The sequence below is a fragment of the Protomyctophum parallelum genome (assembly GCF_964188405.1).
Source record: "Protomyctophum parallelum genome assembly, chromosome: 6".
Lineage (NCBI taxonomy): Eukaryota > Metazoa > Chordata > Actinopteri > Myctophiformes > Myctophidae > Protomyctophum > Protomyctophum parallelum.
The window spans coordinates 31,376,486-31,399,353 of record NC_139701.1 but is presented as its reverse complement, the minus strand read 5'-3'; the positions used below and the strand labels follow the sequence as shown (position 1 = coordinate 31,399,353).

General features: G+C 43.0%; 2 protein-coding genes across 3 annotated transcripts in view; one reads left to right on the top strand and one right to left on the bottom strand.

Moving 5' to 3' along the window:
• The window catches only part of hmcn1 (hemicentin 1), a 236,173-nt gene that overhangs the window by 175,214 nt on the left and 38,091 nt on the right, over positions 1 to 22,868 (top strand). For both annotated transcript variants that reach the window (XM_083767894.1, XM_083767893.1), the window contains exons 52-81: positions 182 to 327; positions 551 to 701; positions 980 to 1,174; positions 1,567 to 1,680; positions 1,987 to 2,174; positions 2,697 to 2,793; positions 3,128 to 3,289; positions 11,514 to 11,627; positions 12,355 to 12,557; positions 12,894 to 12,975; positions 13,091 to 13,222; positions 13,331 to 13,480; positions 13,969 to 14,128; positions 14,401 to 14,525; positions 15,119 to 15,302; positions 15,516 to 15,613; positions 15,822 to 16,100; positions 16,485 to 16,681; positions 16,807 to 16,888; positions 17,143 to 17,279; positions 17,393 to 17,534; positions 17,635 to 17,779; positions 18,054 to 18,181; positions 18,293 to 18,449; positions 18,703 to 18,824; positions 19,706 to 19,870; positions 20,216 to 20,323; positions 21,298 to 21,435; positions 21,544 to 21,678; positions 22,267 to 22,536. In XM_083767894.1, coding sequence (XP_083624020.1) covers positions 182 to 327; positions 551 to 701; positions 980 to 1,174; positions 1,567 to 1,680; positions 1,987 to 2,174; positions 2,697 to 2,793; positions 3,128 to 3,289; positions 11,514 to 11,627; positions 12,355 to 12,557; positions 12,894 to 12,975; positions 13,091 to 13,222; positions 13,331 to 13,480; positions 13,969 to 14,128; positions 14,401 to 14,525; positions 15,119 to 15,302; positions 15,516 to 15,613; positions 15,822 to 16,100; positions 16,485 to 16,681; positions 16,807 to 16,888; positions 17,143 to 17,279; positions 17,393 to 17,534; positions 17,635 to 17,779; positions 18,054 to 18,181; positions 18,293 to 18,449; positions 18,703 to 18,824; positions 19,706 to 19,870; positions 20,216 to 20,323; positions 21,298 to 21,435; positions 21,544 to 21,678; positions 22,267 to 22,536 — 4,506 coding nt within the window. The remainder of the gene's footprint in view (positions 1 to 181; positions 328 to 550; positions 702 to 979; positions 1,175 to 1,566; positions 1,681 to 1,986; positions 2,175 to 2,696; positions 2,794 to 3,127; positions 3,290 to 11,513; positions 11,628 to 12,354; positions 12,558 to 12,893; positions 12,976 to 13,090; positions 13,223 to 13,330; positions 13,481 to 13,968; positions 14,129 to 14,400; positions 14,526 to 15,118; positions 15,303 to 15,515; positions 15,614 to 15,821; positions 16,101 to 16,484; positions 16,682 to 16,806; positions 16,889 to 17,142; positions 17,280 to 17,392; positions 17,535 to 17,634; positions 17,780 to 18,053; positions 18,182 to 18,292; positions 18,450 to 18,702; positions 18,825 to 19,705; positions 19,871 to 20,215; positions 20,324 to 21,297; positions 21,436 to 21,543; positions 21,679 to 22,266; positions 22,537 to 22,868) is intronic.
• LOC310860762 (uncharacterized protein) lies at positions 4,297 to 9,702 on the bottom strand. The gene is made up of 6 exons (XM_083767916.1): positions 9,475 to 9,702; positions 7,565 to 7,699; positions 7,192 to 7,347; positions 6,953 to 7,086; positions 4,888 to 5,891; positions 4,297 to 4,769 (listed from the first exon to the last, which is right to left on the bottom strand). The coding sequence occupies exons 1-6, from the start codon at positions 9,646 to 9,648 to the stop codon at positions 4,522 to 4,524; spliced, it is 1,851 nt and encodes a 616-aa protein (XP_083624042.1). The 5' UTR covers positions 9,649 to 9,702; the 3' UTR covers positions 4,297 to 4,521.

The window sequence follows — 22,868 nt, the reverse complement described above, 5'->3', positions numbered from 1 at the left end:
TGTTGTTACATATCCTTGCATGTAAGATAAATAAAGCTCCAAGTGAAAATACAAATATAATGTAACATGGTCCTTTTCAATGTAAAATGCTGTAAGAGAAGATATTAGCTGTACGGTAAATGATCCTTTGAATATGTAACCACATCTCAAAAGGCATTCTCGTTTACTCTCTACTGTTCAGTTCCACCTCAGATCAATAAGAATGACATCCCTGGGGAGGGCCTGGCCCCTAAAGAGGTAAAGATTACAGTCAACAACACTCTGACGTTGGAGTGTGAAGCCCAGGCCATCCCCACACCTGCCCTGCAGTGGTACAAGGATGGACAGGTAGCATATTATTGTATCTGACTGCTTATAAGCCTTGTACTGTAGGTCGGCAATTTTCTGTGTCACACCATTGCATGACAAAGAATAAATTACACTCGCAAAGAATTGCCGATCTAGCAATTAGGAAGTACATATTGCACGCACGTAGATACATACATAGGTACGCACGCACGCACGCACACACACACACACACACACACACTTCTTTTTTCTTTCTCCATAGATCCTGCGGGCAGATGATCATATCTCCATCACGTTCAATGGCCGTATTGTTCAGATCAAGCATGCCCAGGTGTCAGATACCGGCCGCTACACATGCGTTGCCACCAACATAGCCGGGGAGGATGAGAAGGACTTTGATGTAAATATACAAGGTGAACTGGGTTCCCATTGAATGACGATACTGTATAAACTGGGACTGTTGGTGCTTTTAATGCACTCACAGTTGGTTTAGGGAGTTTTGGAATGTTTATGGTGTCATAATAGTGCTGCAAAATGTCTTTCTCAATAGAACTCAACTCATGAAATGTGTAGCCTATGTATTGTTATTGATCATTATCAAATTATCCCCCTGATTGCCTATTTAACTGAGGTATGAAATTGTATTGCAGGCAAAGTCTTAAAAACACCTTATTGATCTTTCTTTCTTTAGTTCCCCCTAGTTTCAATAGACCTGGTCGACCCACCACTGCCTCGTTCCCAGGCAGTGGTGGAGAAGTTAAGGATGTGATCCTTAACAATCCCATCTCACTCTACTGTGAGACAAATGCGGTACCTCCTCCAACACTCACCTGGTATAAAGACGGTAGACCCCTGGCCTCCAACGACAGAGTGCTCATAATGCCAGGTGAGACTGAAAGATACAGAGATAGAGATGGCACCGTTTTACCTGATTTATTCTTGGTTGATAAGTCTGCTATTTTCTGTGCATGACATGCGCACAACCACGTATAAATCAGGCTTTGGTGGCCGGCCGTTGTATGAGCTCTTGCACTGCATTTGCAGTTGTTTACTTTTCATACTTTTTGTTGTTACTTTCTGCTTTCTTTTTTGAGCAATCACTTTATATATTGTTGTGCTGTTATCTGGCTTTTACTTGGTTTCTTATCCTTTATAGAGATTGAGTTTGAGTGTTTGTATGTTTATATTTGAGTGGAGAGTGTGGGGGAGATCAATGAGACTGACAGTACAGACAGAATCCAGCATAAACCGTATGTGTGTTTGTTTCTCCGTCGTCAGGGGGGCGCGTGCTACAGATCCCTAGGGCCCAGGCTGAGGACTCAGGCAGATACACGTGTGAGGCGGTCAATGAGGCTGGAGAGGACTCCATTCAGTATGATGTTAGAGTATTACGTGAGTAGAGGATTTAATTCTGCCTCTAAGCTGCAGGATTTTGTATTGAACTGGTGAATTAGGCATTAATATTATAAATAGCACTTTGTGTACAGTATATTTGTGTAACATTGACCACAAATAGCTGATCTATGAGCACACGATGCGTTGCAGCGTGGGGTGTTGTGAGCTTGTACATCATCTATTTTCAGTGAACAGATTTGGAGTGGGGAGGACCAATTACAGATCCGACCATGGTCAACTAAGTATTAGTTCACTAATTATAGAGTGTTTAAGTTGTTCACATGTGTGTCTGTCTGCCTCCAGTGCCCCCTTCTATCCGGGGACCAGTCAGCGACCTTCCTGATGAGGTGACAGTCCTGATCAATAAGACCACCCAACTTGATTGTCATGTTGATGGTAACCCTGCCCCCAAGATCACCTGGCTAAAGGACAGCCAGCCAATCAGCTCTGACGGCACCCACAGAATATTGTCCAATGGGCGCGTTCTACAGGTAAGAAAGAAAAGCAGGTGCGCTTCCTCTGGATGCTGCCCTTGGTTTAGGCAGTGGGTGCTCAGCTATAAATACAACTTCACTCAAATACCACCAAAGTGGAAAAAGCAGCACAAAAGTGTTGTATAATAAATAATATTTGGGGACGCACTATACAGTTTAGTAAATGTATGCTAATTAGTCGTGCCGGGCCGAGCCTTGGGTTAGGTTAAAAAAATAAAATCTACTACCCCCAAAAAAGACAGTTCAACTGCCCCAAGTGGCCTAACGGTAAGGCTGATGGAAATGGAAGTGGATGTGTTGGATGTAGATGAACTTTACTCAGGTATCTAGTTAGTCACCGTCCAACCTTCCTAGCCCGTGTTGTTAAAGAAGAACAGGCGACAATGGCCAAAACTCGATCGTTTGTAGGCTTAGGCTATGCAGGCCTGTCAAAACATATTTACTAGTGTGTTCAAGACAACTCTATAACATATAATACTTGAAGACCCAAGCCCATGTGTTGTCATGTCTGTCTCCCAGGTGGTGAATGCTCAGGTATCAGACACTGGGCGCTATGTGTGTGTGGCTGTCAACGTGGCTGGTAGCTCAGAGAAATCCTTCAACCTCAATGTTCATGGTGAGACAGTTTTAACAGCAATGCATGACTGAAGTTAAGTTAATCAAGCACACATCGAGTACTTCAACATCACAGGTTTTTAGGTGTAAGAGTATCATAATTGTCCTTACAAGCTTCCACGAACTGTAGTTTAAAATGTTAATCATAAGAAAATAAAGATGTCAAATAATAAAACAATATCAAATATAGAAATGTAATAGAAATAAAGTACCTCAGTCTATTTCACAAGTAATTAAGTATTAACTGTACTGTAATATGTATTACATGTGTGGGAATGGAGTATTTTCAGTCATATTTTACTTTTCTGTATTGCTATTCTTATTCCTTTGTCCAGTGCCTCCCACCATTGTAGGCCTGAGCCCTGAGAATGTGACGGTGGTGGTGAACAACTTTGTATCATTGACTTGTGAAGCCACTGGCTTCCCCCCTCCCACCCTGAGCTGGTTAAATGACAGGGGCCCTGTTCAGGCCAACACCAATGCACTCATCATGCCAGGTACTGTACTGCCATGGTCCATCTGTATTGGGAGGAATTTACATGAACTGAGGTCTATACAGTCAGACCAGCCTGCGTGGGGGCCTACTGACGTGTAGTTACGCGGCTGTATACAGGGTTTGATTTGCTGGGGGAAATACATGCCTCTCTGCTGCTGATGTCCCATCATATTCCGGTTTGCAGATCCAACCTTTCAATTTAGCCTCTTCGAAGTAAGATAAAACAATACTAATAGTTAGTTGGGTCAGATTTCAATTTCTCAGACTGTATCATTAGACAGTTGGGAGAGAATTTCTGATTTATATTTATCAGCATCTTGGATGCAAATAGCCCCTCCCTTGTCGGCAAGTTTAATAACTAAGTCTTTAGAGTCCATAGGTTCCTTAAATACCGTTGATAAATTATGGGAAACACGATAAGGTTGAGTTAGTGTGCTAAATGACACCACATTAAAATTTCCAACATATTTTGATTGTCCACAAATATAAAGTTCTTCCTTCTTTTTAAATATGCAGTCAGAGTTCATAGTTTTAATGAATGTATAGAATGTACTATGCATGTACCGGGGCGAAATATAGTCTGATGGATTGTTGTTGATGAGAAAAACCAGCCGCCATGACAATGTGAAACGGCAGGAGCTTCCACACCACGTTGTAGTCCAAACAAGCCCCCCGTTCACTTGCATTGAGCTCATAAAACTTCTTCTTTTTAATTATTTTAAAACGGCGAATTAAACAAATAGCGGGTTTAGCGTATTAAGCCTAAAGCCTAATGTTGGATTAAACCATTTAAAGCCCTGAAAGTGTTAAAGGTCTGTAACTCTGAGGGTGTACAAATGGAACCAAATGGACCGATCTACAAGCTCACAAGTCATCGCAATGTAATGGGTTGTGACCTTGTCATTTTTTGCTTGACTGCCTGCCTGCAGACAGAAGGTTTTCTGGCCCATGTTGCTTCAGACTTAACACATACCGTTTACAATAGTAATGATTACTAATGAACACTTCACAATCAGGAATTACTGATATAGTAATAGGATATATAGGATTACTGTATTTTAAGGCTGACATCCTTTCAGGGTGCTTTCACAGAGGCATGTTTTACACCAACATGAGCAAAGCTAATGTCTTTTTAATCAGTGTAGGACTGCTGTATTTGAAGTCTTTGGGACATATACTTTCATGGAGGAATATATTTACACCAACACGATCGTCTCATTGACACATCGTCCCTCAGGGTCCACATTCAAGTGCTTGGTAAAAGGCCTGAGCAGCTGGAGGCAGGTAGGGGAGCATGCTCATAAGGTCTTTGTGCTTCTCCTTCTTCACTGGCAGAGGACTTTCGTATGCTCTGGGGTAGACCAAACTGAAGGAGGGAGCTGGAGGAGGTTGTCCTTTGCGTGGCTTTGTGATGAGCCATGACTTCCAAGGCTCGTACAGGCTGTGGGTCTGCTTGGTGTGGATATTCCATGGGTCAGCAGCTGGAAATGCAAAACACAACATAAAAATGTGTTAATTCCTACTGTGACAAGTGATTCTTTCATTCAGTACTTCTATGACAGGAGCTATTTTAAGGTGATAGTAGGATCTGAATAATACCTGTAACTTTAAAGCACATTTGAGATTCGATTTGCAGGCCATCTGGCTTCTTGAGTACGGAATCCGGGAGAAGTCTGAAGTCTTCACTATTCATCTGCAATACTCTAAAAGGATTCTGCCCCTTTGACTGCAAGATCATCTCTGTAACATCGTCAGGTGTGTGAAGTCTAGACACCTTGCGTCTCTTCTCAATGATGGCAAAAGACCGGTCACAGGGCAGGAAAGAGTGCCCAGCCACCATGGACTTTTGCTCTATCTCAGTGAAGAAGCCCATGGATATTAGAAGAGACATCAGATTCAGCATTCTCCAGTTTTGCCCACAGTATCGGTCACTGTAGATGATAAGCCTTCGTTCCTTAGGTTTCACCAGGGGAGTGAAGGAAGACTGCACCCACTTCTGCAGACAGCTTGCTACCTCAACAGAGCCTCGGTGGGCAATCCCCTCATGCCAGACACACATGGTTGGGCTATCTTCAGTTCCCAAATCATAAATACATAGATTATAGTTTGCAAACTGACGTTGATAATAAACATTGGAATGTGTCAGATTTGGCGTAAATACAACCCCTTGCATATCTACACATACAACATGGCAGTCAGTGTTTGCTTTAGCCCATTCTTTATCAATCTCCAGCTGGGTGTAGGCCTTCTCTGCCTTTTGATGATGAAGTTCACCCTCATTAGAAATCTTCTTCCTTTCTTCATCTGATGATGCTGCTGCAAGCTTGGCAAAGTAGCCATCGCACTTGGCACATGTGTCACTTCTTGGCTGGCCAAAACGCAGGTCCTCCTGTTTGAAGATGACTCTGTACAACCAGAACTTTGCTGGGGACATTGGGTTCTTTTCTTTATACAATCTGTACATATGCAGAATATTAAGATCTGCGCTCAGATATTCTCCATCTACAGTTCCCTTCATACGAGTGTAGTGGCTCAGTTCCCGTGGAAAAGAGAGGATATGTTCCCTTATCCCCGCTGTTACTGCAGGATGAATGCGGTGTGGTCTGTAAAACAAGTGAAATAAAAAAGGATTAGATCATGCTACCAGCTTAGAAGCTAAACTAGAGTGTAGCACCAATAACCACACACGGTAAGACTATAAAACACAATTCATGCCAATAAGATGGGAATAGAAAAACAAATAAACATATTAGATATTTTAACACAGCTGGATAAATAGTAATATTAACCCTGACAAAATGTCGGTCAGCAGCAGCCAGCAAAGCAAACAAACAAAACTAGTCATTATAGAGGGACAGGTCGGGTGCACACGCAGATCCGACACACCAAAGGTCCAAAGCGCGGGGACATGCGATGCGATGTGAAAATGTGATGGTCCGACATGCGCTGCTGAGGCTGCTCCCGTGCTTGCGGTTATGGTTAGGTTAGGGATTGAGGTTTCGATCAATAGTATTTCGGAACTAAAGCCTGTACCCGACAGGTCTCCGCCAAGTCAGGTATAGCAGTGTGTCAAAAAACGGACGGACGGACAAACTTTGGAAGCCAATCTTAGCATCCTCTGGAATCCAGGGAGTGTGTGTGCAGTTTCGCTGCCACCAAGCAAGCCAATATGGTGCCGGAGATCAACTGTTCACAGACAGACAGAGTTCACTGAAAATTCTAAAAGACCCGTTTCGTTTAATGGCGATAGAGATACTGTTTACCGATTTGCGTGACTTTTTTTTTTTTTTTTTTAAGATATTTTTTTTGCGGCTTACGCCTTTTATTGATTTTTGAAGGGACAGACAGTAGGCTGACAGGAAACGGGAGAGAGATGGGGGGATGACATGCAGTAAAGGCCGTGTCGGGTCCGGGAGTCGAACCCGCGGCACACTGCGACTGGATTACCAGTCCGGTGCCCAGACCGTTACGCTACGGCCTGGGCCTGCGTGACTTTTTGACAACATCGGAGTACTGTCCAAACATTTGGACAGTAGCTCCCTCTGGTGCTATAACAGGCCCATGTGAAACATTTGGGGCAGAGGTTCTACTCTGGCATCCAGGGAGTGTGTGCACACAGTTTCACTGCCATCAAGCCAACGGTGCCTAACTGAAACGCAATTACCTATTGCTATGCTTTCCTCTTAAATCCTCAAGAGGAGAGCTCGCCTTTGCTGCTTGTCCTTGATTCTCTTGTCCTTCTCCCTGCTCTGGGGAAGCTGGAATCTTAGCCTGAGAGCCTAATTTTAACTGAATCACCTGTACAAAAATATAGAGAATACATCTGAGCTCAGCTGTATTTGGAAAATGTCTCTACAGCATTGTATTGGCACATATACATAGTAAATGCAAAATGAGACAAACCTGAATGCGACTGTTGGTGATCTGATACACAGACATGAATGTTGGTTTACAGACATTCAGTCTCTCCCCTCTCTGCTGCAGATGGTATTTGAAAGTGAAAGTTCTTTTGGGCTCAGTCACATCGGGTTTCCGGATCCGTCTACGTTCCACCTTGTGCTGAAATAAACAAATACATAAATAAATTGTATAAAAAGGATACATTACATTGTTTACCTATATGGAAAGAGCGTGACACCGAGTGAAGACTCTGCAGTGGTGAGGTGGTGTTTAGCTATATAAACACAGTAGCGTGGTGTTTTTTTACCGCTATAAAAACACACTGCATTAGTGTGGTGGTGTTTACCTATAGTTGTTTGAAAATCATGTACCTTACCTGTTCTAAACCTGAAAGAATGACGTCTTGCTGTTTCTCATATGGAACTGCATAGAACTCTGTGAACAGCTGCAGCTTTCTCTCCTCAGTCAACTTGCCACATTCCCTTACACAGGTATCAGCACACACTTTACCCTATTGCAAAACCCAAAGTTTAGTTTGCGTCATAACTCATAACAGCATGGTAGTTTGGTTTTAGCAGGGCTACAGTAGTTTGGTTTATGGCCCAAGTAACGTTGTTAAAGAATGTGACGACGCTCTGAGCCGTTTAATCACAGACTAGACTTAGCCCCTCTCGGAACCCTCCGTAAAGCTTTTCTGAAATTTGGATGTCACTTTACGTAGGGTCCCTGTGCGTTACTGTGTTTTCGTATTGAAATGATAGAACGCGGACATCAATATCGTCGTTAACGTTGTGTCTGCGCCGTTTGACGGCATCTTTTCTTTTGAGTTATTCTGAATGTGTCAACTATAAGTACCTATACATACCGCTGCGAATTATCTTGTGTCGCGGAAGCCGTTAAGTATTTTTAATCTTTGTTTGACCGATTTGGTCGCTTTGATTCTTCTTGTTTATTTACCGTTTATTGTACCGCCTCCCGATGTGCGGTTGGCTTGTGCATGGCTACGTTCCTGCCTCTGATCTGCTCTGTCATAGCTATAGCCACTAGCTAGCCAGATAGGCGGTACAATGAGGTGTCAATAAACAAGGAAGGAAGAGAAGAATCAAAGCGACCAAATCGGTCACACAGGAGAAGGAGATATTCGCAGCATTATTTATTGGTACTTATAGTTCACAAATTCAGAAGCCCTCAAACGAACAAAAGCCGTCAAAGAGCGCAGAAGGACGTATCCGAAGGTATTTACGTTTATTTATGTGTGCGTACCCGGTGGCAGGGTGGAGGTGGAATAGGACCCCATGGTCTGGGTCTCAAAAATGTCAGAAACTTCAGTACCATTGGGTTCTGCTTGTAGGGCTAGACTAGCCGCAATTTGCAACTCTAGATTTTTTTATAATGGGATGAATCTAGAGTTGCAACAAGCTCCATCCACTTCCTATTCATAATTTTTGGTTTGTGATCTGCTTGTCTTAAACGACGTTAAACTCACCAACATTGCAGCTGTAGTCCAAACTTGAATTATCCTCTTTCAATCTGCCGAGCTTGTTTTTCATAAAAATCCACCGTAGAGATGTTATGAGCTACTTTCTGTCAAGACATCTTCTGCAAGTGATTCTTTTTCTAAGTGTTGCAGTTTGGAAGCACTCGTTTTTGTTAACGGGTCGCGCTGCTGCCTCCTGCATTATGTGCAAATTCGAAACAGGTGGAATGCAGGGCCGTTCAGTGACGTACGACGAGTGCTTCCGAACTCCAGCACTTAGAAAAATAATCACTTGCAGAGGATGTCTTGACAGAAAGTAGCTCATAACATGTCTACGGTGGATTTTTATGAAAAACAAGCTTGGCAGATTGAAAGAGGATAATTCAAGCTTGGACTACAGCTGCAATGTTGGTGAGTTTAACGTCGTTTAAGACAAGCAGATCACAAACCAAAAATGATGAATAGGAAGTGGATGGAGCTTGTTGCAACTCTAGATTCAACCCATTGTAAAAAAATCTAGAGTTGCAAATTGCGGCTAGGGCTAGACTAGACTATATATGCACTGTGTAGTTAGCCCCTTCCGGGACACTAGTATACCTTTTCTGTATTCGGGACGTCCCAAATACAGAAAAGGTAAACTGGGTTCGGTGTACAATGAGTAATAACGAACACATTTTGAACAGCTACCACGTTCTGTCTGACAACACTAATGTTAAAACGTTACACACTAATGTATTATATCTATCTGTATACGGTTATTCCTAGCCCAATCGGGGGAAATAACTATAGGTTATTCCATTTCCACGTACCTTTTTCGGTGGGCTTTTGCCTTCTTTTTCCACCCCTTTTCTGTTCGTGTATGGTTTGCCAGCGTTCCTTAACGCCTTGCATTTACTGTCCTTCCATTCACTCATATCTCGTTTTCTTTTTTTCCCTAAATTACTTATTTTTACATCTGCTGCAGACATGGTTTCTGAGTCCATTTTAGGTCGTGGAGAAGTGTTTTTTCCACGGCGCGTTGAAAAAAGTACAATGTTGTGGAGTGTAGTCTCTGCTCTGGACGCTACAGAATCGCTCTCCGATCATGTAAACCTTAGAGTATACTCTAAGATGTAAACAGACGACGTCGTCGACGTTGCTTCCGCATTCAACGTAGAGGTCGCAGAAGAGCGTGATGATGTCATCGTTTTTGTTTGTTTGTTTTTTGGGGCCTGTATCCAGCTTTTGGTGCGTGCGTGCGTGCGTGCGTGCGTGCTTTTGTCCTGACGGCCAAGCTACACCAGGCAATTTTGCGCGCGTGCGTATGCGTTTACTGCGCGCGTACAGTGCGTTTGGATAGGACCAATATAATTATGTCAATGATACCAGCTACACCAGACGCACGGATACCGCGGGCCATCCTAGTAGGATGGCCCGATCCTATTTTTAGAGCACGCGTAGGATGATCCTACGCGTGCTCTAAAAATAGGATTGGTTCTAAATTTCTTACGTGCGTATGCCCCAATGCGCGCGTATCCATATATCCTCCCGGAAGGTCCCGCACAAATCTGCCGCGTGTCTGACAGATCGATGTAGCCATATGCAGGGCATTTGACTTACGCACGCACGGTCTGCGCGTTTAGAGTAAACGCACGAGAAAAGCCTGGTGTAGCTTGGCCTTAACACAAACATTAAATGCCATTGACAATGAATGGACAATTTTGAACAACAAACATTGAAGATGAATGTGATGATGCAAATTCGAATTGGCCAGAATGAGATGATGTATGACGATAACGGCGCCCCATCACTTAACGGGTGTGATTATTATTTGGGTTTTTTCTGTATTTATGTTTAATAATGTCGAAATGTAATAATTTAATTAAAAATGAATACTGTGTGTGGTGACCCACATGCGGTGACCCACATGCCAAGCAATGTCGCAAATCATGTAGTTTGAAGGAATACCGGATGACTCGCCCCGGCGCTTGCCCGTTTTTCCTCCCGGAATTGTCACCAGTGAGGGGGATAACTTTGTAATATGCTATTGGCTGTTTGTAGCCTATTCTTTTTGGAAAAATATAAAAAGATACTCCTGTAGAAAGGCTATATTATTTTACTTATATTGACCCTATAAACAATTTAGTATTATTTAGTATATGTAAGGTTTTGCACACTCAAATGGTACCTCGTCAGATAATCCCCACATAGCCTACAACAACTTCTGTGAACAGACTTCAATGTAGTAGCTTTTCATAAATTATATTTGTACTTAGGCTGTCTGTTGTCATGAAAGTTTATAGTTAGAGAAATTCAAAGTCCAGCCGTCTGCTGTCCAGCCTCTCCCACCCCTCACTGGGGAAAATTCTGGGAGGAAAACAGAAACGGGGCGAGTCATCTTGTTACCGTTTGAAGGTAAAGGGGAAACGCCAGGGCCAGCACTCTGTCTCGCTGTTTCCTACACCACTCCTGCTAGTCATGCTAGATACATTGAATAAAGGCAGGCTTTCTTGGGTTTTAAATCCTCTTAGCAATCTAGACCTTGTATTGACTGTGCTTTTTTTTCCTGCAAAATTTTAATAACGTTTTTTGAGTAATCTTAAAGAAATAATCTTTTTCAAAATGAAAAAAAAAAAGTGATAATAGAATATCCACAAGCACATGTGTCACAATGCAATGCTTTATGAGCTTTATGAATATGAGTTACAGTATGAGTAGCCTATAGTGTCCTCTGTTTTTTGTTTTAGTTTTACTAAACAAATCCTTGGTCAAAGTGTATTGTCAAAAGTACCGGTATGTACACAATTACAAACAATGTAACATTTTCAGCTGATTAGACATTGATTGATGTTATTGTTCCTGCTTATAGGTGGTCGGACACTGCAGATTCTGAGGGCCAAGATATCTGATGGAGGGAAGTACAGCTGCGTCGCCATGAACCCAGCAGGAGAGACTCGCAAGCTCATCTACCTCACTGTGTTTGGTCAGTCCCAAGTCGCATTCAGCACTCAAAGCTCACTATCATGAGTGCTTCATAACAAGTGACAGAAAGATACACAAGAACTGTCCATTGAACTCAATGGATGAGGGCCATGTTGTAAGATTGCTCCTTCTCCATAGTCAAAATGATTGATACAGTATTATAGAGACATATGATTGATTGATTGATTGATTGATTGATTGATTGATTGATTGATTGATTTATTAATTGATCAATTATTGACAGAAATACATGAACATAATATATTAATAGTTAATACGTCAAAAGGATAAAACACAGTAAAGCTTGAGAGGCTATTTCCATTGTTATCCTTTGATTGTAATTGTGTGGAACCAAGTATTGAGTACCAAGTATTGGGGGATAGTAAAGACAGAGAGAAATAAAATCTATTTATTTAATACAATTTTCAATGTACACTATAATAACACAAACATCAAGGGTCTATGCCTATGGAACCTGGCTGCTACAGCTCAGTTAGCATCAGTCACCATACAGAAGGTTGGGTGTTTTCGATGAATGTATCATGGTTAAAATGGAGTTTGAAGTTACAATGGGTTTGTATAGGAAGGGGGTGTGGCAGCTAAGATGAATATATAATATCTAAATACTGAATCAAGTAACATAAAAACTGCCACCACATTGGCCGCATCTCCTCTGCTCGCCCCCACTCTTCCTTTGACAATCTATCTGTCCTTTTCCACTCCATCAGTTCCTCCCAGTATTCGGGACAGCAGTGGGGACTCCCCTGTGGTGGTGAGTGTGCGCACCGGGAACTCTGTGACTCTGGAATGTGAGTCCAACGCCGTACCCCCTCCCACCATCACCTGGTACAAGAACGGCAGGGCAGTGACTGAGTCTGCCAATCTGCGCATCCTGGCAGAGGGGCAAATGTTAGAGATAAAAGGGGCAGAGGTGAGAGATGGATGGATGGATGGATGGTACAGTATCTACTCTCATTTTCTTTATATATTTTAAAGCTTGTTTCCAAACAAACACACATATTGGTAATGTAGTGAGAGCACATAGTATGTGCTCTCACTACATTACCAATATGTGTGTTTGTTTGGCAGTATGTGCCACATTCTGTATTGTACATGTACAGAATAACTGTGAACAAAACTGTGAAATACTGCACAGTGCACAAGATATGGGAGAAACAACTACACTCCACCATTACTTTTCATAATGGCATTCATCCCTAGCTGCAAAAGTCATACACAAAACCAATGCATTTACTGTGATTTCTAGGTGTCCGATACAGGCCAATATGTGTGTAAGGCCACCAACGTTGCTGGTCAGGTGGACAAAAACTTCCACCTCAACATATATGGTAAGTTTGGTTAAATAAAATAAAACCTACTGTATGGAGTTTGAATGAGAGCATGTTATTACCATCACTTTCTGTAAGCAAAATACATGGTCTCTCTTTCTCCCCACCCTCTCAGTGCCTCCTAGTATAGATGGCCCATCAGAGGAGCGGGTTATTGAAATCATCAGTAACCCAGTCACCTTCGTCTGTGACGCCACAGGCATCCCTCCTCCCAGACTCACCTGGCTGAAGAATGGACACACCATAGGTGAGTCTGGATGGTCGAGGCTCTGTTAGCGTTATAAAATGTGAGCTGATCATAATGGGCTTTAATACTATGCATCCTACATTTGTATTTTACTTTACTGTCTCCTAGAGAATTCAGAGTCTCTGGAGCTGCACATCCTGTCAGGGGGCAGTAAGCTGCAGCTCGCCCGCTCGCAGCTTTCAGACAGTGGCACTTACACGTGTGTCGCTTCCAATGTGGAGGGCAAGGCACGCAAGAGCTATCACCTCACCATACAAGGTGAACTCACAATCTACTTTGAACCCATAGTCAACAATAGCTCACACTGATGTATTTTGTTTGTTTAGGACTCAAGCTAGTTCACCTCCATGCAAGTTGTGTTCAAAGATAAATCCAGTGCAGCGATAGTTCATTACGACATGGAAGGGTTAAAATGAAGTGTTAAGCAGTTCCCTGCTCATTCTGGGGGTTGTTGTGCTATCAGATTCTGTGTCTTGTTGTACTGATAATCTGTCACATGATCAGAGCCACACCGCCAAACTAAATGCAATAGCTTTGAAATAAATGGTTATGGTCAATCCTGAGCTGAAGAGTCTTAATGAACCCTGTGGATATGTTTTTGTCTTTATCTTTTCAAAATACATACTTTACAAATAGCTATTAGTCTTGTGTCACTGTCCCATCTCATTTTAGGTATTTCTTTAATTTGACTTCAAACGGACTGATTTCTCAATATTTCAGTCTTAACACTAGTTCTCTTCTCTCAGTTCCTCCCAGTATCTCTGGCTCAGAACTGTCGAGTGACACGGGAGTTCTGCTGAATGACAGCATCCAGCTGGTGTGCCGTGCCCAGGGGACCCCTCCCCCCAAAATCCAGTGGCTGAAGGACGGGGAGGTCATCAGCAGGACGAAGAGCAAAACTCTCAGGTAACGTTACAGTCAGGGAAGGTAATAGTCTGGACAATATATAAGAAGGAAGAGACTGGAATCATGTCATAATACTCAAATTATCAATGATATATGTATTTATATACTGTAGTGTACTGTAGGGTTTAAGTGGTTAATAGGAAAAGTTGTTGATCAGAAAGAATGATGGAGAGGGCAGAAAGAGAGAGACCTTGAGCTTATAACATGTTGAAGATGTGATATTTCTGTTATCACTGGTAACTTAATGGATGGCTCCTGTTTCCTTGGTGTAGGATCAGTCCCAATGGCAGCACCCTGACCATATCAAGAGCTCATACTTCAGACAGTGGAAAGTACACCTGTGTGGCTACTAACACAGCTGGAGAGGAGGATAGGATTTTCAACCTCAACGTGTATGGTGGGTTCAACGTTTTAGCTTTGTAGTGATTGGGTGGATTATCCCACTTAAAACATGATCTGACAGTGATGAAAATCCATGTTGTGTTGAACGTTAGCTTGTAGCTAATTTCAGCAGTTAGTAATCAGAATAGATTTTTCTCTGTGGCCATAAATACTGTATATAAAGTATACTGTAAATATTTCAATACTGTATTACAACATACGGTATAATTAAGCAATATTACACTCAAGGGTGTGCTTTGTGGGCGAGTTCCTGCAGCATCGCAGGCGTGCATTCATGACGGTAAAGCACACCCTCAAGTGTAATATTGCAATTATACAACAGTTATAACTAAGATATTCACTAAAAAAACATATTTTTTTAATGACAGATGTAGCCACTACGACCACAAATGTCCCAAGAAACTCGCTAGCCTAGCAACCTGCAATCCAGTCGGCTGCGCTCTGGGAGAACAGAGCAGCTGATCTCTATGTTTCGATTAGTTACACTCGTTTAAGCACGGCTAGAAGGTTGTTTCAACCAATCAGATTTCTTCCTCGAAACGACCTGTTGTATAATTTATCATTTCATGTGCTCTCCATACTCTGTAGTGCCTCCTGTGATAGAAGGTAACCGTGAGAAGGCAGATGAGTTGACCACTGTTTTGGACAGTTCAATCAACATTGAGTGTGTGGCGACAGGCTCTCCTCCGCCCCAGCTCAACTGGCTGAGGAATGGCCTTCCACTGCCGGTCTCTTCCCACATACGACTGCTCTCCGCTGGACAGGTGCTCCGGTAGGTCAGTGGTCAGGGAGTTAAGGATGAAAGGGTTGTGGCAGTCATGCAATAAGATGATCATTGAGTTGCAGTATATGTGCCTCTTTGTGGAAAGTCATGGAATATAAAAAAAACAGTTTACACAGATGCTGACATTGGACATCATAATAGTGTTTTGTGTGTCAAAAGGCTAATGCATCAGGGTATGTTGTGTAATTTTCCATCTATCAGAATAACTCGAACCCAGGTATCTGATGGGGGCGCGTATACCTGTGTGGCTTCGAACAGGGCAGGAGTAGACAATAAGCATTACAACCTACAGGTGCATGGTGAGTCTCAACAAGTTATATCACTTTCATGGATCTGAGGAACAAAATCAAATATAATGTGTGTAATAATGAAGTCAACTTCTATAATTAAGATGAACGTGTTTCCACTGACTACAGATTTATATTTGATACGGACCAGATGTTCTTATATCAATATTTTCCCAATAATCGAATAACTGTCTAATGGCAATATTTTGGGTTATGACAGTCCCTCCCAGTCTAGATGGAGCAGGCAGCACAGAGGATGTGACGGTAGTGAGAGGGAATGTTGCCTCTCTACTTTGTATCGCTGATGGGACGCCCACCCCCATCATGTCCTGGCTCAGAGAGGGGGAGACTCTGGCTGTTGACCCCCACTTCAGCCTCCTCAACCTGGGCACCACCATGCAGATCACCCGAGCCAAGGTCAACCATACTGGCCGCTACACATGCATGGCTAACAACACTGCAGGACAAGCTAGCCGCCACTTCAACCTCAAAGTGCTCGGTGAGAGAAAGGCCCGACTTATAATACATCGGACAATGGTGTCACACACCGTAAATAGACGGTCTATAAGCTCATACTGCGTTACACGACATGGGAATTTATAGATCTGCTATTTTCGATGTCATCTTATAATAAGTTAGGCAAAGTTTACACAAAGGTCAGAATAATCCTGAAACTAAGACGGAAACCAATGACAGACATTTAGAATGAATTAGGCCCTTTCCCAATTACCCCCTTCGCCATGGCCCTTAGCCCTTCCCCTTGCTGATGCGCGTTCACGTGAGGAGGAAGGGCCCTTGAAGTCAGTCAATCCATCCCCCTTCATTACAACGCTCTGTGGTGTCACAATGGGGGTGAAATGTTATTGTACATTTTGTCATTCAGACCCTCCACGCATCAACGGTTCCCGTGTACCGTCGGAGGTATCAGTGATTGTGAACCATGTTTTGGAGCTGCAGTGTGAGGCCTCAGGCATCCCTACGCCCAGCCTCACCTGGATGAAGGACGGACGGCCCCTCCCTCAGACAGACAGCATCCAGGTCCTCCGCGGAGGGGAAGTGCTCCGTGTGGCCTCTGCACAGGTCAGACAGCTCTTTCATTCTTCTCTGTTTGTTTTTTTCTTACTGTGAATTTAATTTCAGCTTGTTTAAAGGTTTACGTTTTCTTTTAATCCGCGTCCTACATCATTTTCTCTTTTCTTCCGCAGCTGGAGGACACTGGCAGATACACCTGTCTGGCCAACAGTCCTGCTGGGGACGATGACAAGGAGTTCCTGGTCAGAGTGCATGGTGGGTAATGTTGTCAAATACACTACAGCATGCGTTTCAAACCATGCTGCATGAATACTGCACAGACTTGGGTGTTTGCTGTTGCATGCATTAGTAACACCACCCAAACATTTAACATGACTGTACGACTGAAATACCGTACAGTGTACGGTATTTCATTTGCAATTGCCGGTTGCTTGTTTAGACAAAGGTCCTTAAAATTACTGATTGTAATATATTTCAATGCTGTTCTCCATCTTGTTGTGCTGTAACAGTTCCTCCTAATATTGCTGGTGAGAGCACACCACAGGATTTGTCAGTGCTGCAGAACAGACAGGTGACTCTGGAGTGTAAATCCGACGCTGTTCCACCTCCTACTCTCACCTGGCTTAAGGATGGACAACCCCTTCAGGTGAATAAGAGATATTTTACTCTTTCTCAAATACTAGCAACATATGTAATGATTGTAATGAACATGTTCCTGTTTGTTTGTGTGTGTGTGTGCGTGTGCGTGTGCGTGTGCAGGTCACAGCTCGTGTGCGTGTTCTGTCCAGCGGTCGTTACCTGCAGATCAACATGGCTGAGCTGAGTGACGGGGCTCAGTACACATGTGTAGCGAGCAACATTGCCGGCAAAACCACTCGACAATTTAACCTGGCTGTCAACGGTAGGTTAATCAGATTACACTAGAGATACTGTTGATATACCATAGAAGGATTGTGCACAAAAACAGGAACAGAAATGTGTGTGTTTTCTGGTCCCCGTAGTGGCCCCTACCATCCGGGAAGGTCCTCTGGCTGTGTCTGTGCACATAAACAAGCCAGTGGTGTTGGAGTGTATAGTTAGTGGTGTCCCCCTGCCTCGCGTCACCTGGAGGAAACACGGGGCTGTACTGTCAGGAAGCAACCCCAGGTCAGGCTGCATTATTATCTACATTGCTATATGATTATGTGTGAATGATGTGTGTCTGAAGGTTCCTATTGTGTGGTCCATAGTCAGCAGTGTATTGTTTGGCACTAGTGTATTAAAAAAATGCCTCTTAGTGAAGAGTTTCCTATGAGAACTTCCATGACAAGTTCATCTAATCATGAAGGCATTGTTTTGTGTTTTGCAATTGTTGCTATTTATTTCCCAAACGGCCATGCCATGGTTGCATCTTCCTCATATTGTATGAACACTGGTGCAGGTACACATTTGCAGAGGATGGGTCTTTACACATCCACTCTGCCCAGGTGACCGATACAGGCCGCTACCTGTGCATGGCCACCAACCAGGCTGGAACACAGCGCAAGCGAGTGGATCTGCAAGTATATGGTGAGAAGACTGCAGTGACTATATGAAACGCATATCCACGCGCATGTGCGTGTTGACAGCGTACGCTCACACACGCGCACACAGTGACTGTTTCTTTCCCCTCTCTTGCAGTGCCCCCCTCCATCGCTAAGGGTCGCAACAATGTAACTGTGACAGTGAACCTTTTGACCACCCTCTCCTGTGAGGCCACCGGCATCCCCAAACCCACCGTCACCTGGACCAAGAACGGCCGAGCCATTAATACAGACCAGAACCAGAATATGTACAGGTTGATCCAGGTTTTCCTCCATCTCTGTTACTTCAAGCTCTTTTTAAATTAGATCAGTGCTGCTCATATCAGCAGACAAAATGTATATATGCAAATGTCAACTAAATGTATTTCTATACTGTCCTAGAAATCCACATTTATGTCTATGGCCACACTGTAGCCTTTATACAGTATTTGTACATAATGCAAGAAGGTCAAGAACCCAAATATCATCAAAGGAAGTTTTGCATGTATGGCTTTGCTTCTTTTTCAGGTTACTTTCCTCGGGTTCGCTTGTGGTCATAGCACCCACAGTGGAGGACACAGCAGTGTATGTGTGTGTGGTCTCTAACGATGCAGGGGAGGACTCCAGAGCCATTAACCTCACTGTACAAGGTCAGTGACACCGCTGGTACTTCATTGTTTATTTCTTTGACATATTGAAAACAGAAAGTTCAATTGGCAGTTCCATTTCCAGTTCCAACAGCTGTTTTGGGAGTGTTTATGTGGAATGAGTTAGGGCTGACCTTGATTAGTCGAATAGTCGACTAATCGATCGGAACGGGTCCCAGTTGACTGACCACCTCTTAGTTGATGTTCATTAAAAAAGAAATATATATATATATACAAAAATATTGTATTATTCCACTAGGTCTGTGGGGGACATAAACACATTTGAACATTCTGACTGTTCAAATCTCCAATGTGCATGTGGAGTGTGTCTGCCTGTGTGGCAATGTGCCACTGCCTGTGACTTGAATCGCACAGTGCGCTGGCCTGATAGACTCCAGAATCTCAATCTCACCTGCTGTGCTCAATCAAGCCTCTCAGTCGAAAAAAAAAAAGAATGTTTTTTTTTTTTGTTTTTTTTGGGGGGGTGGGGGTGCTCACTAACAGCAAATGTATTCATCTATCAGTCGACTATACAAATCCTTAGTCGGGGACAGCCCTAGAATGAGTTGAAAAGTCTTACTAAAGGATGATAATCCATCCTGGAACAAAGTAAGTAATAACTGATGAAAATGCATTTCTCTTCAAATTAACTGTATTCACAGGAGGTGATCTATGTTCAGAAAGAACCTCCTAGCCAACATCATGCTCATTAGTATAGTAACTATTCCACAATCAATGGCTAAGATATAACAGCCGGGATTGTTGTAGACCCACAAGTGCGGACAAAGGCTTACAGTAAATGCAGTATGTGTCTGTTCCCTTTCATTTATTTAAAAACAAACATTTTCATCTGCTTTTCTGACTCCCATCATGCACCTTCTCAGTTCCTCCATCGATAGCGGACGAGGCTACAGAGCTTGTGGTGAACAGACTGTCCCCAGTGGTTATTGGCTGTACTGCGTCTGGGGTCCCAGAGCCTGTTCTCCACTGGAGCAAGGATGGCATGAAGCTGGCTATAGTGGGATCAGGATATAGCATCCTGCCCTCAGGTTAGAGTCATACATTGTAAAATCATGTTAAATATTAGAATAAGTAATTGAGGTCTGCATGACATACATTAGCCTACTGGAGAACTGAAACGAATGAAACTGATATGGGGATTATACCATATTACGAAATGTACAATTTATTACGGAGGTAAAATAAAAATGTAATCATAATTTAATTCACTGCTATGGTCCATGTTTTTTGACCACTGTTGTTTAGACGTATTCATGTTCATGTATAATATATACACACTGTACAGTGTACATCATCAGTTGCGATGTATTCTAATCTCCAGCAGTCCATGTTTTGAGTTTGATTACACCTGTACCATTGTCTTTAATATTCAGGTCCAATAGAAATCACATCAACTGAGTTGAGTCATGCTGGACGCTACTCCTGCATGGCCAAGAACGCTGCAGGCTCTGCCCACCGGCATGTACAGCTCACTGTACAGGGTGAGTAACAAAGACACACTAGCTGCCCGAGTACAACACTCTGATGCTGGCCTTCAAAGCAAAAAAAGGTGTACCACCCCCATAAGACTGATTGGATCCTACAAACGCTCCCGCATGCTCAGATCAGCCAAAGCAGGGAAGCTGGATCACTAAAAACACTGGGACAATGCTCCACACGTCCCAAACTCTTCTCCCTTCTGGCTCCAAAACTATGGAATGCACTTACTTCCCATTGAAATCAAGACTGCAGACTCACTCCCAATCTTCCGCCGTAGTCTGAAAACCCACCTCTTCAGATTCCATCTTAACCCGTAGCACTTGCTCTAGCCTCGACGACCTTACAGGCGTATGCAAAGGATCAATTTATGTAACTTAGATAGCATTTTATGTAGACATAGCACTCTATAGTGTATACACATAGTTTCATTATATAGATATTTCACTGTTACATTCTTAGGGTAGGCTACGTTTGATTCTTGATGACTATTTTTGTATTTGATGTATTGACATGTTTTGTTCTTGCTTACTGTAAATCGCTCTGGATTAAGAGATCTGCTGAATGCCTAAATTGTAAATTGTACAGTATCATTTTCATAGGCATCCTGGAACCCTTATCCCTTATCCCTAAACGTATTTGCCATGTTTTACTATTTTGAACTGTTCAACTAGCCGATCTACATCTAGACATTGTGAGCTTACAAGTAGATTGGCTATTTGAACTATTTTAAAAGGTTTTTTTAAATAGTAAAAAAGGCACATTAGTTTAGGGATAAGGATTAAGGGGTGGCACAAGATATAGCCCATAGTCTGAATGACTTGCTTTTTAGAATGTAAAGTTGTGGACATGGCTTGACTATGGTCTTAGACACTGTTCTGTTCTAATTAGCTCTATCTTAACCACGAGACTTAAAGTACAGTATAAACATTACTCAAATGTTGTTTTTGCATCTCTCTTCCTCTCCCACCCTCCTCAGAGATCCCAGCGATCCAGACCCATCCTCCCACTCTGGATGTGATCCTGAACAACCCCATCACTCTGCCATGCAGGGCCACAGGCTTCCCCAGACCCACCATCAACTGGCAAAAGGAGGGCATCAACATTCACACTACAGGTATCAATGCTGTTGGTGGTGCTTCTGCTGTTGGTGGTGGTGGTGTTGTTGTTGCCCACCCACTCCAACACAGGTAACTAACAGGGAGTATCGCTGACTTCACTCTAGGAGGGCGTTTCACGGTGCTGCCTAATGGAGGACTGCAGATATCCAAGGCGTCTGTGTCTGACTCTGGAACGTACATGTGTGTGGCTCAGAATCCTGCTGGCACCGCCCTGGGAAAGACCAAACTCAGAGTGCAGGGTAAGGCAGTGTTTTAAGTGTTTTTTATACTTATTTTCTGCCGAAAACGAATACAGGCGATCACAATCTACAACACAATATCGCACACAACTAAGTATAAATGATGAAGCCTTACTACTGTATATTCACATAATTATAAGTGGCTGTTAATTTTGCATGATTTGCTTCCATGTGTCTGATGTTCCTTCATGTTCTGTACCTTGTTTTTGTTGAAATTGGGGTTTTCATATTAAATTGTATATTGCTATAAATTGTTCAGTAACAGGATTCTCCATGTCTCTCCAGCTTTTTATTAAACAGCAACATTTATCCAATCAGGATACAGATTGGATACAGATTAAACAATTGAAATTGGAAGTCATGACACAAATTGCCAAATTTGGAACTGGAACAGTGTATAAAATTGAAGCAGATAAATGGGTACTCTTTCCTGATTGGCTGAAAATTGGCAACCCACGTGAAAATGTATTTTATGTTTATTAAAGAGCTGGAGAGACAGGGAGACCCCTGTTACTGAACAAGCACTCTATAGCAATGATTATTATCACAAGTGTACAGTACAAATGGTTCTTCCACTGTGTCCTGCAGTCCCTCCAGTGATCAGCTCCAACAGCCAGAGTTACCTGGCACCCCTGGACTCCTCTGTGACTTTACATTGTCAATCAGAGGGCTCCCCACTCCCCTCCATCACCTGGCACAAAGACGGGCAGCCGCTACGTGAATCTGTGCGTCAGCGGGTGCTCAGTTCAGGATCCCTGCAGATTGCCTTCGTCCAGCCCAGTGATACAGGACGATACACCTGCAGTGCTGCCAACGTCGCTGGTACAGCTAGTGCGGAGATGAGCCTCACTGTTCAGAGTAAGTTATACTGAACCTGTTACTGGTCTAGCAGTAGTTTAAACTCTCAACTTGTTTTGCCCTGACTAAAACATCAAACAATTCAAAAGAGACAAGCACATGTATTAATCTGTATATTCATCAATGGTGATATTTGTTACGTTACAATGATTGTTAAACTGTTATATATTGCCTTTATAACGAAAATAACATCACCTGGATGCAACTGGGACATATCCTCAGTGATGTATCCCAAGGTCATCGGGGTTTCGGGTCTCTCAAACATCATACCCCTCACTCGGGTGACCCAGCCAGGGTGATCAAGTCCTGATTTACGTCCCAGTAGCTACCCT

Excerpts from the sequence above, each read along its gene's own strand:
- LOC310860762 (XM_083767916.1), bottom strand. The coding sequence starts at position 9,648 with ATGGACTCAGAAACCATGTCTGCAGCAGATGTAAAAATAAGTAATTTA. Across the intron at positions 7,700-9,474 it reads GCAAAAGCCCACCGAAAAAG|GGTAAAGTGTGTGCTGATAC; the intron begins GTACGTGGAAAT and ends GTTTTGCAATAG. Across the intron at positions 7,087-7,191 it reads TCACCAACAGTCGCATTCAG|GTGATTCAGTTAAAATTAGG; the intron begins GTTTGTCTCATT and ends ATTTTTGTACAG.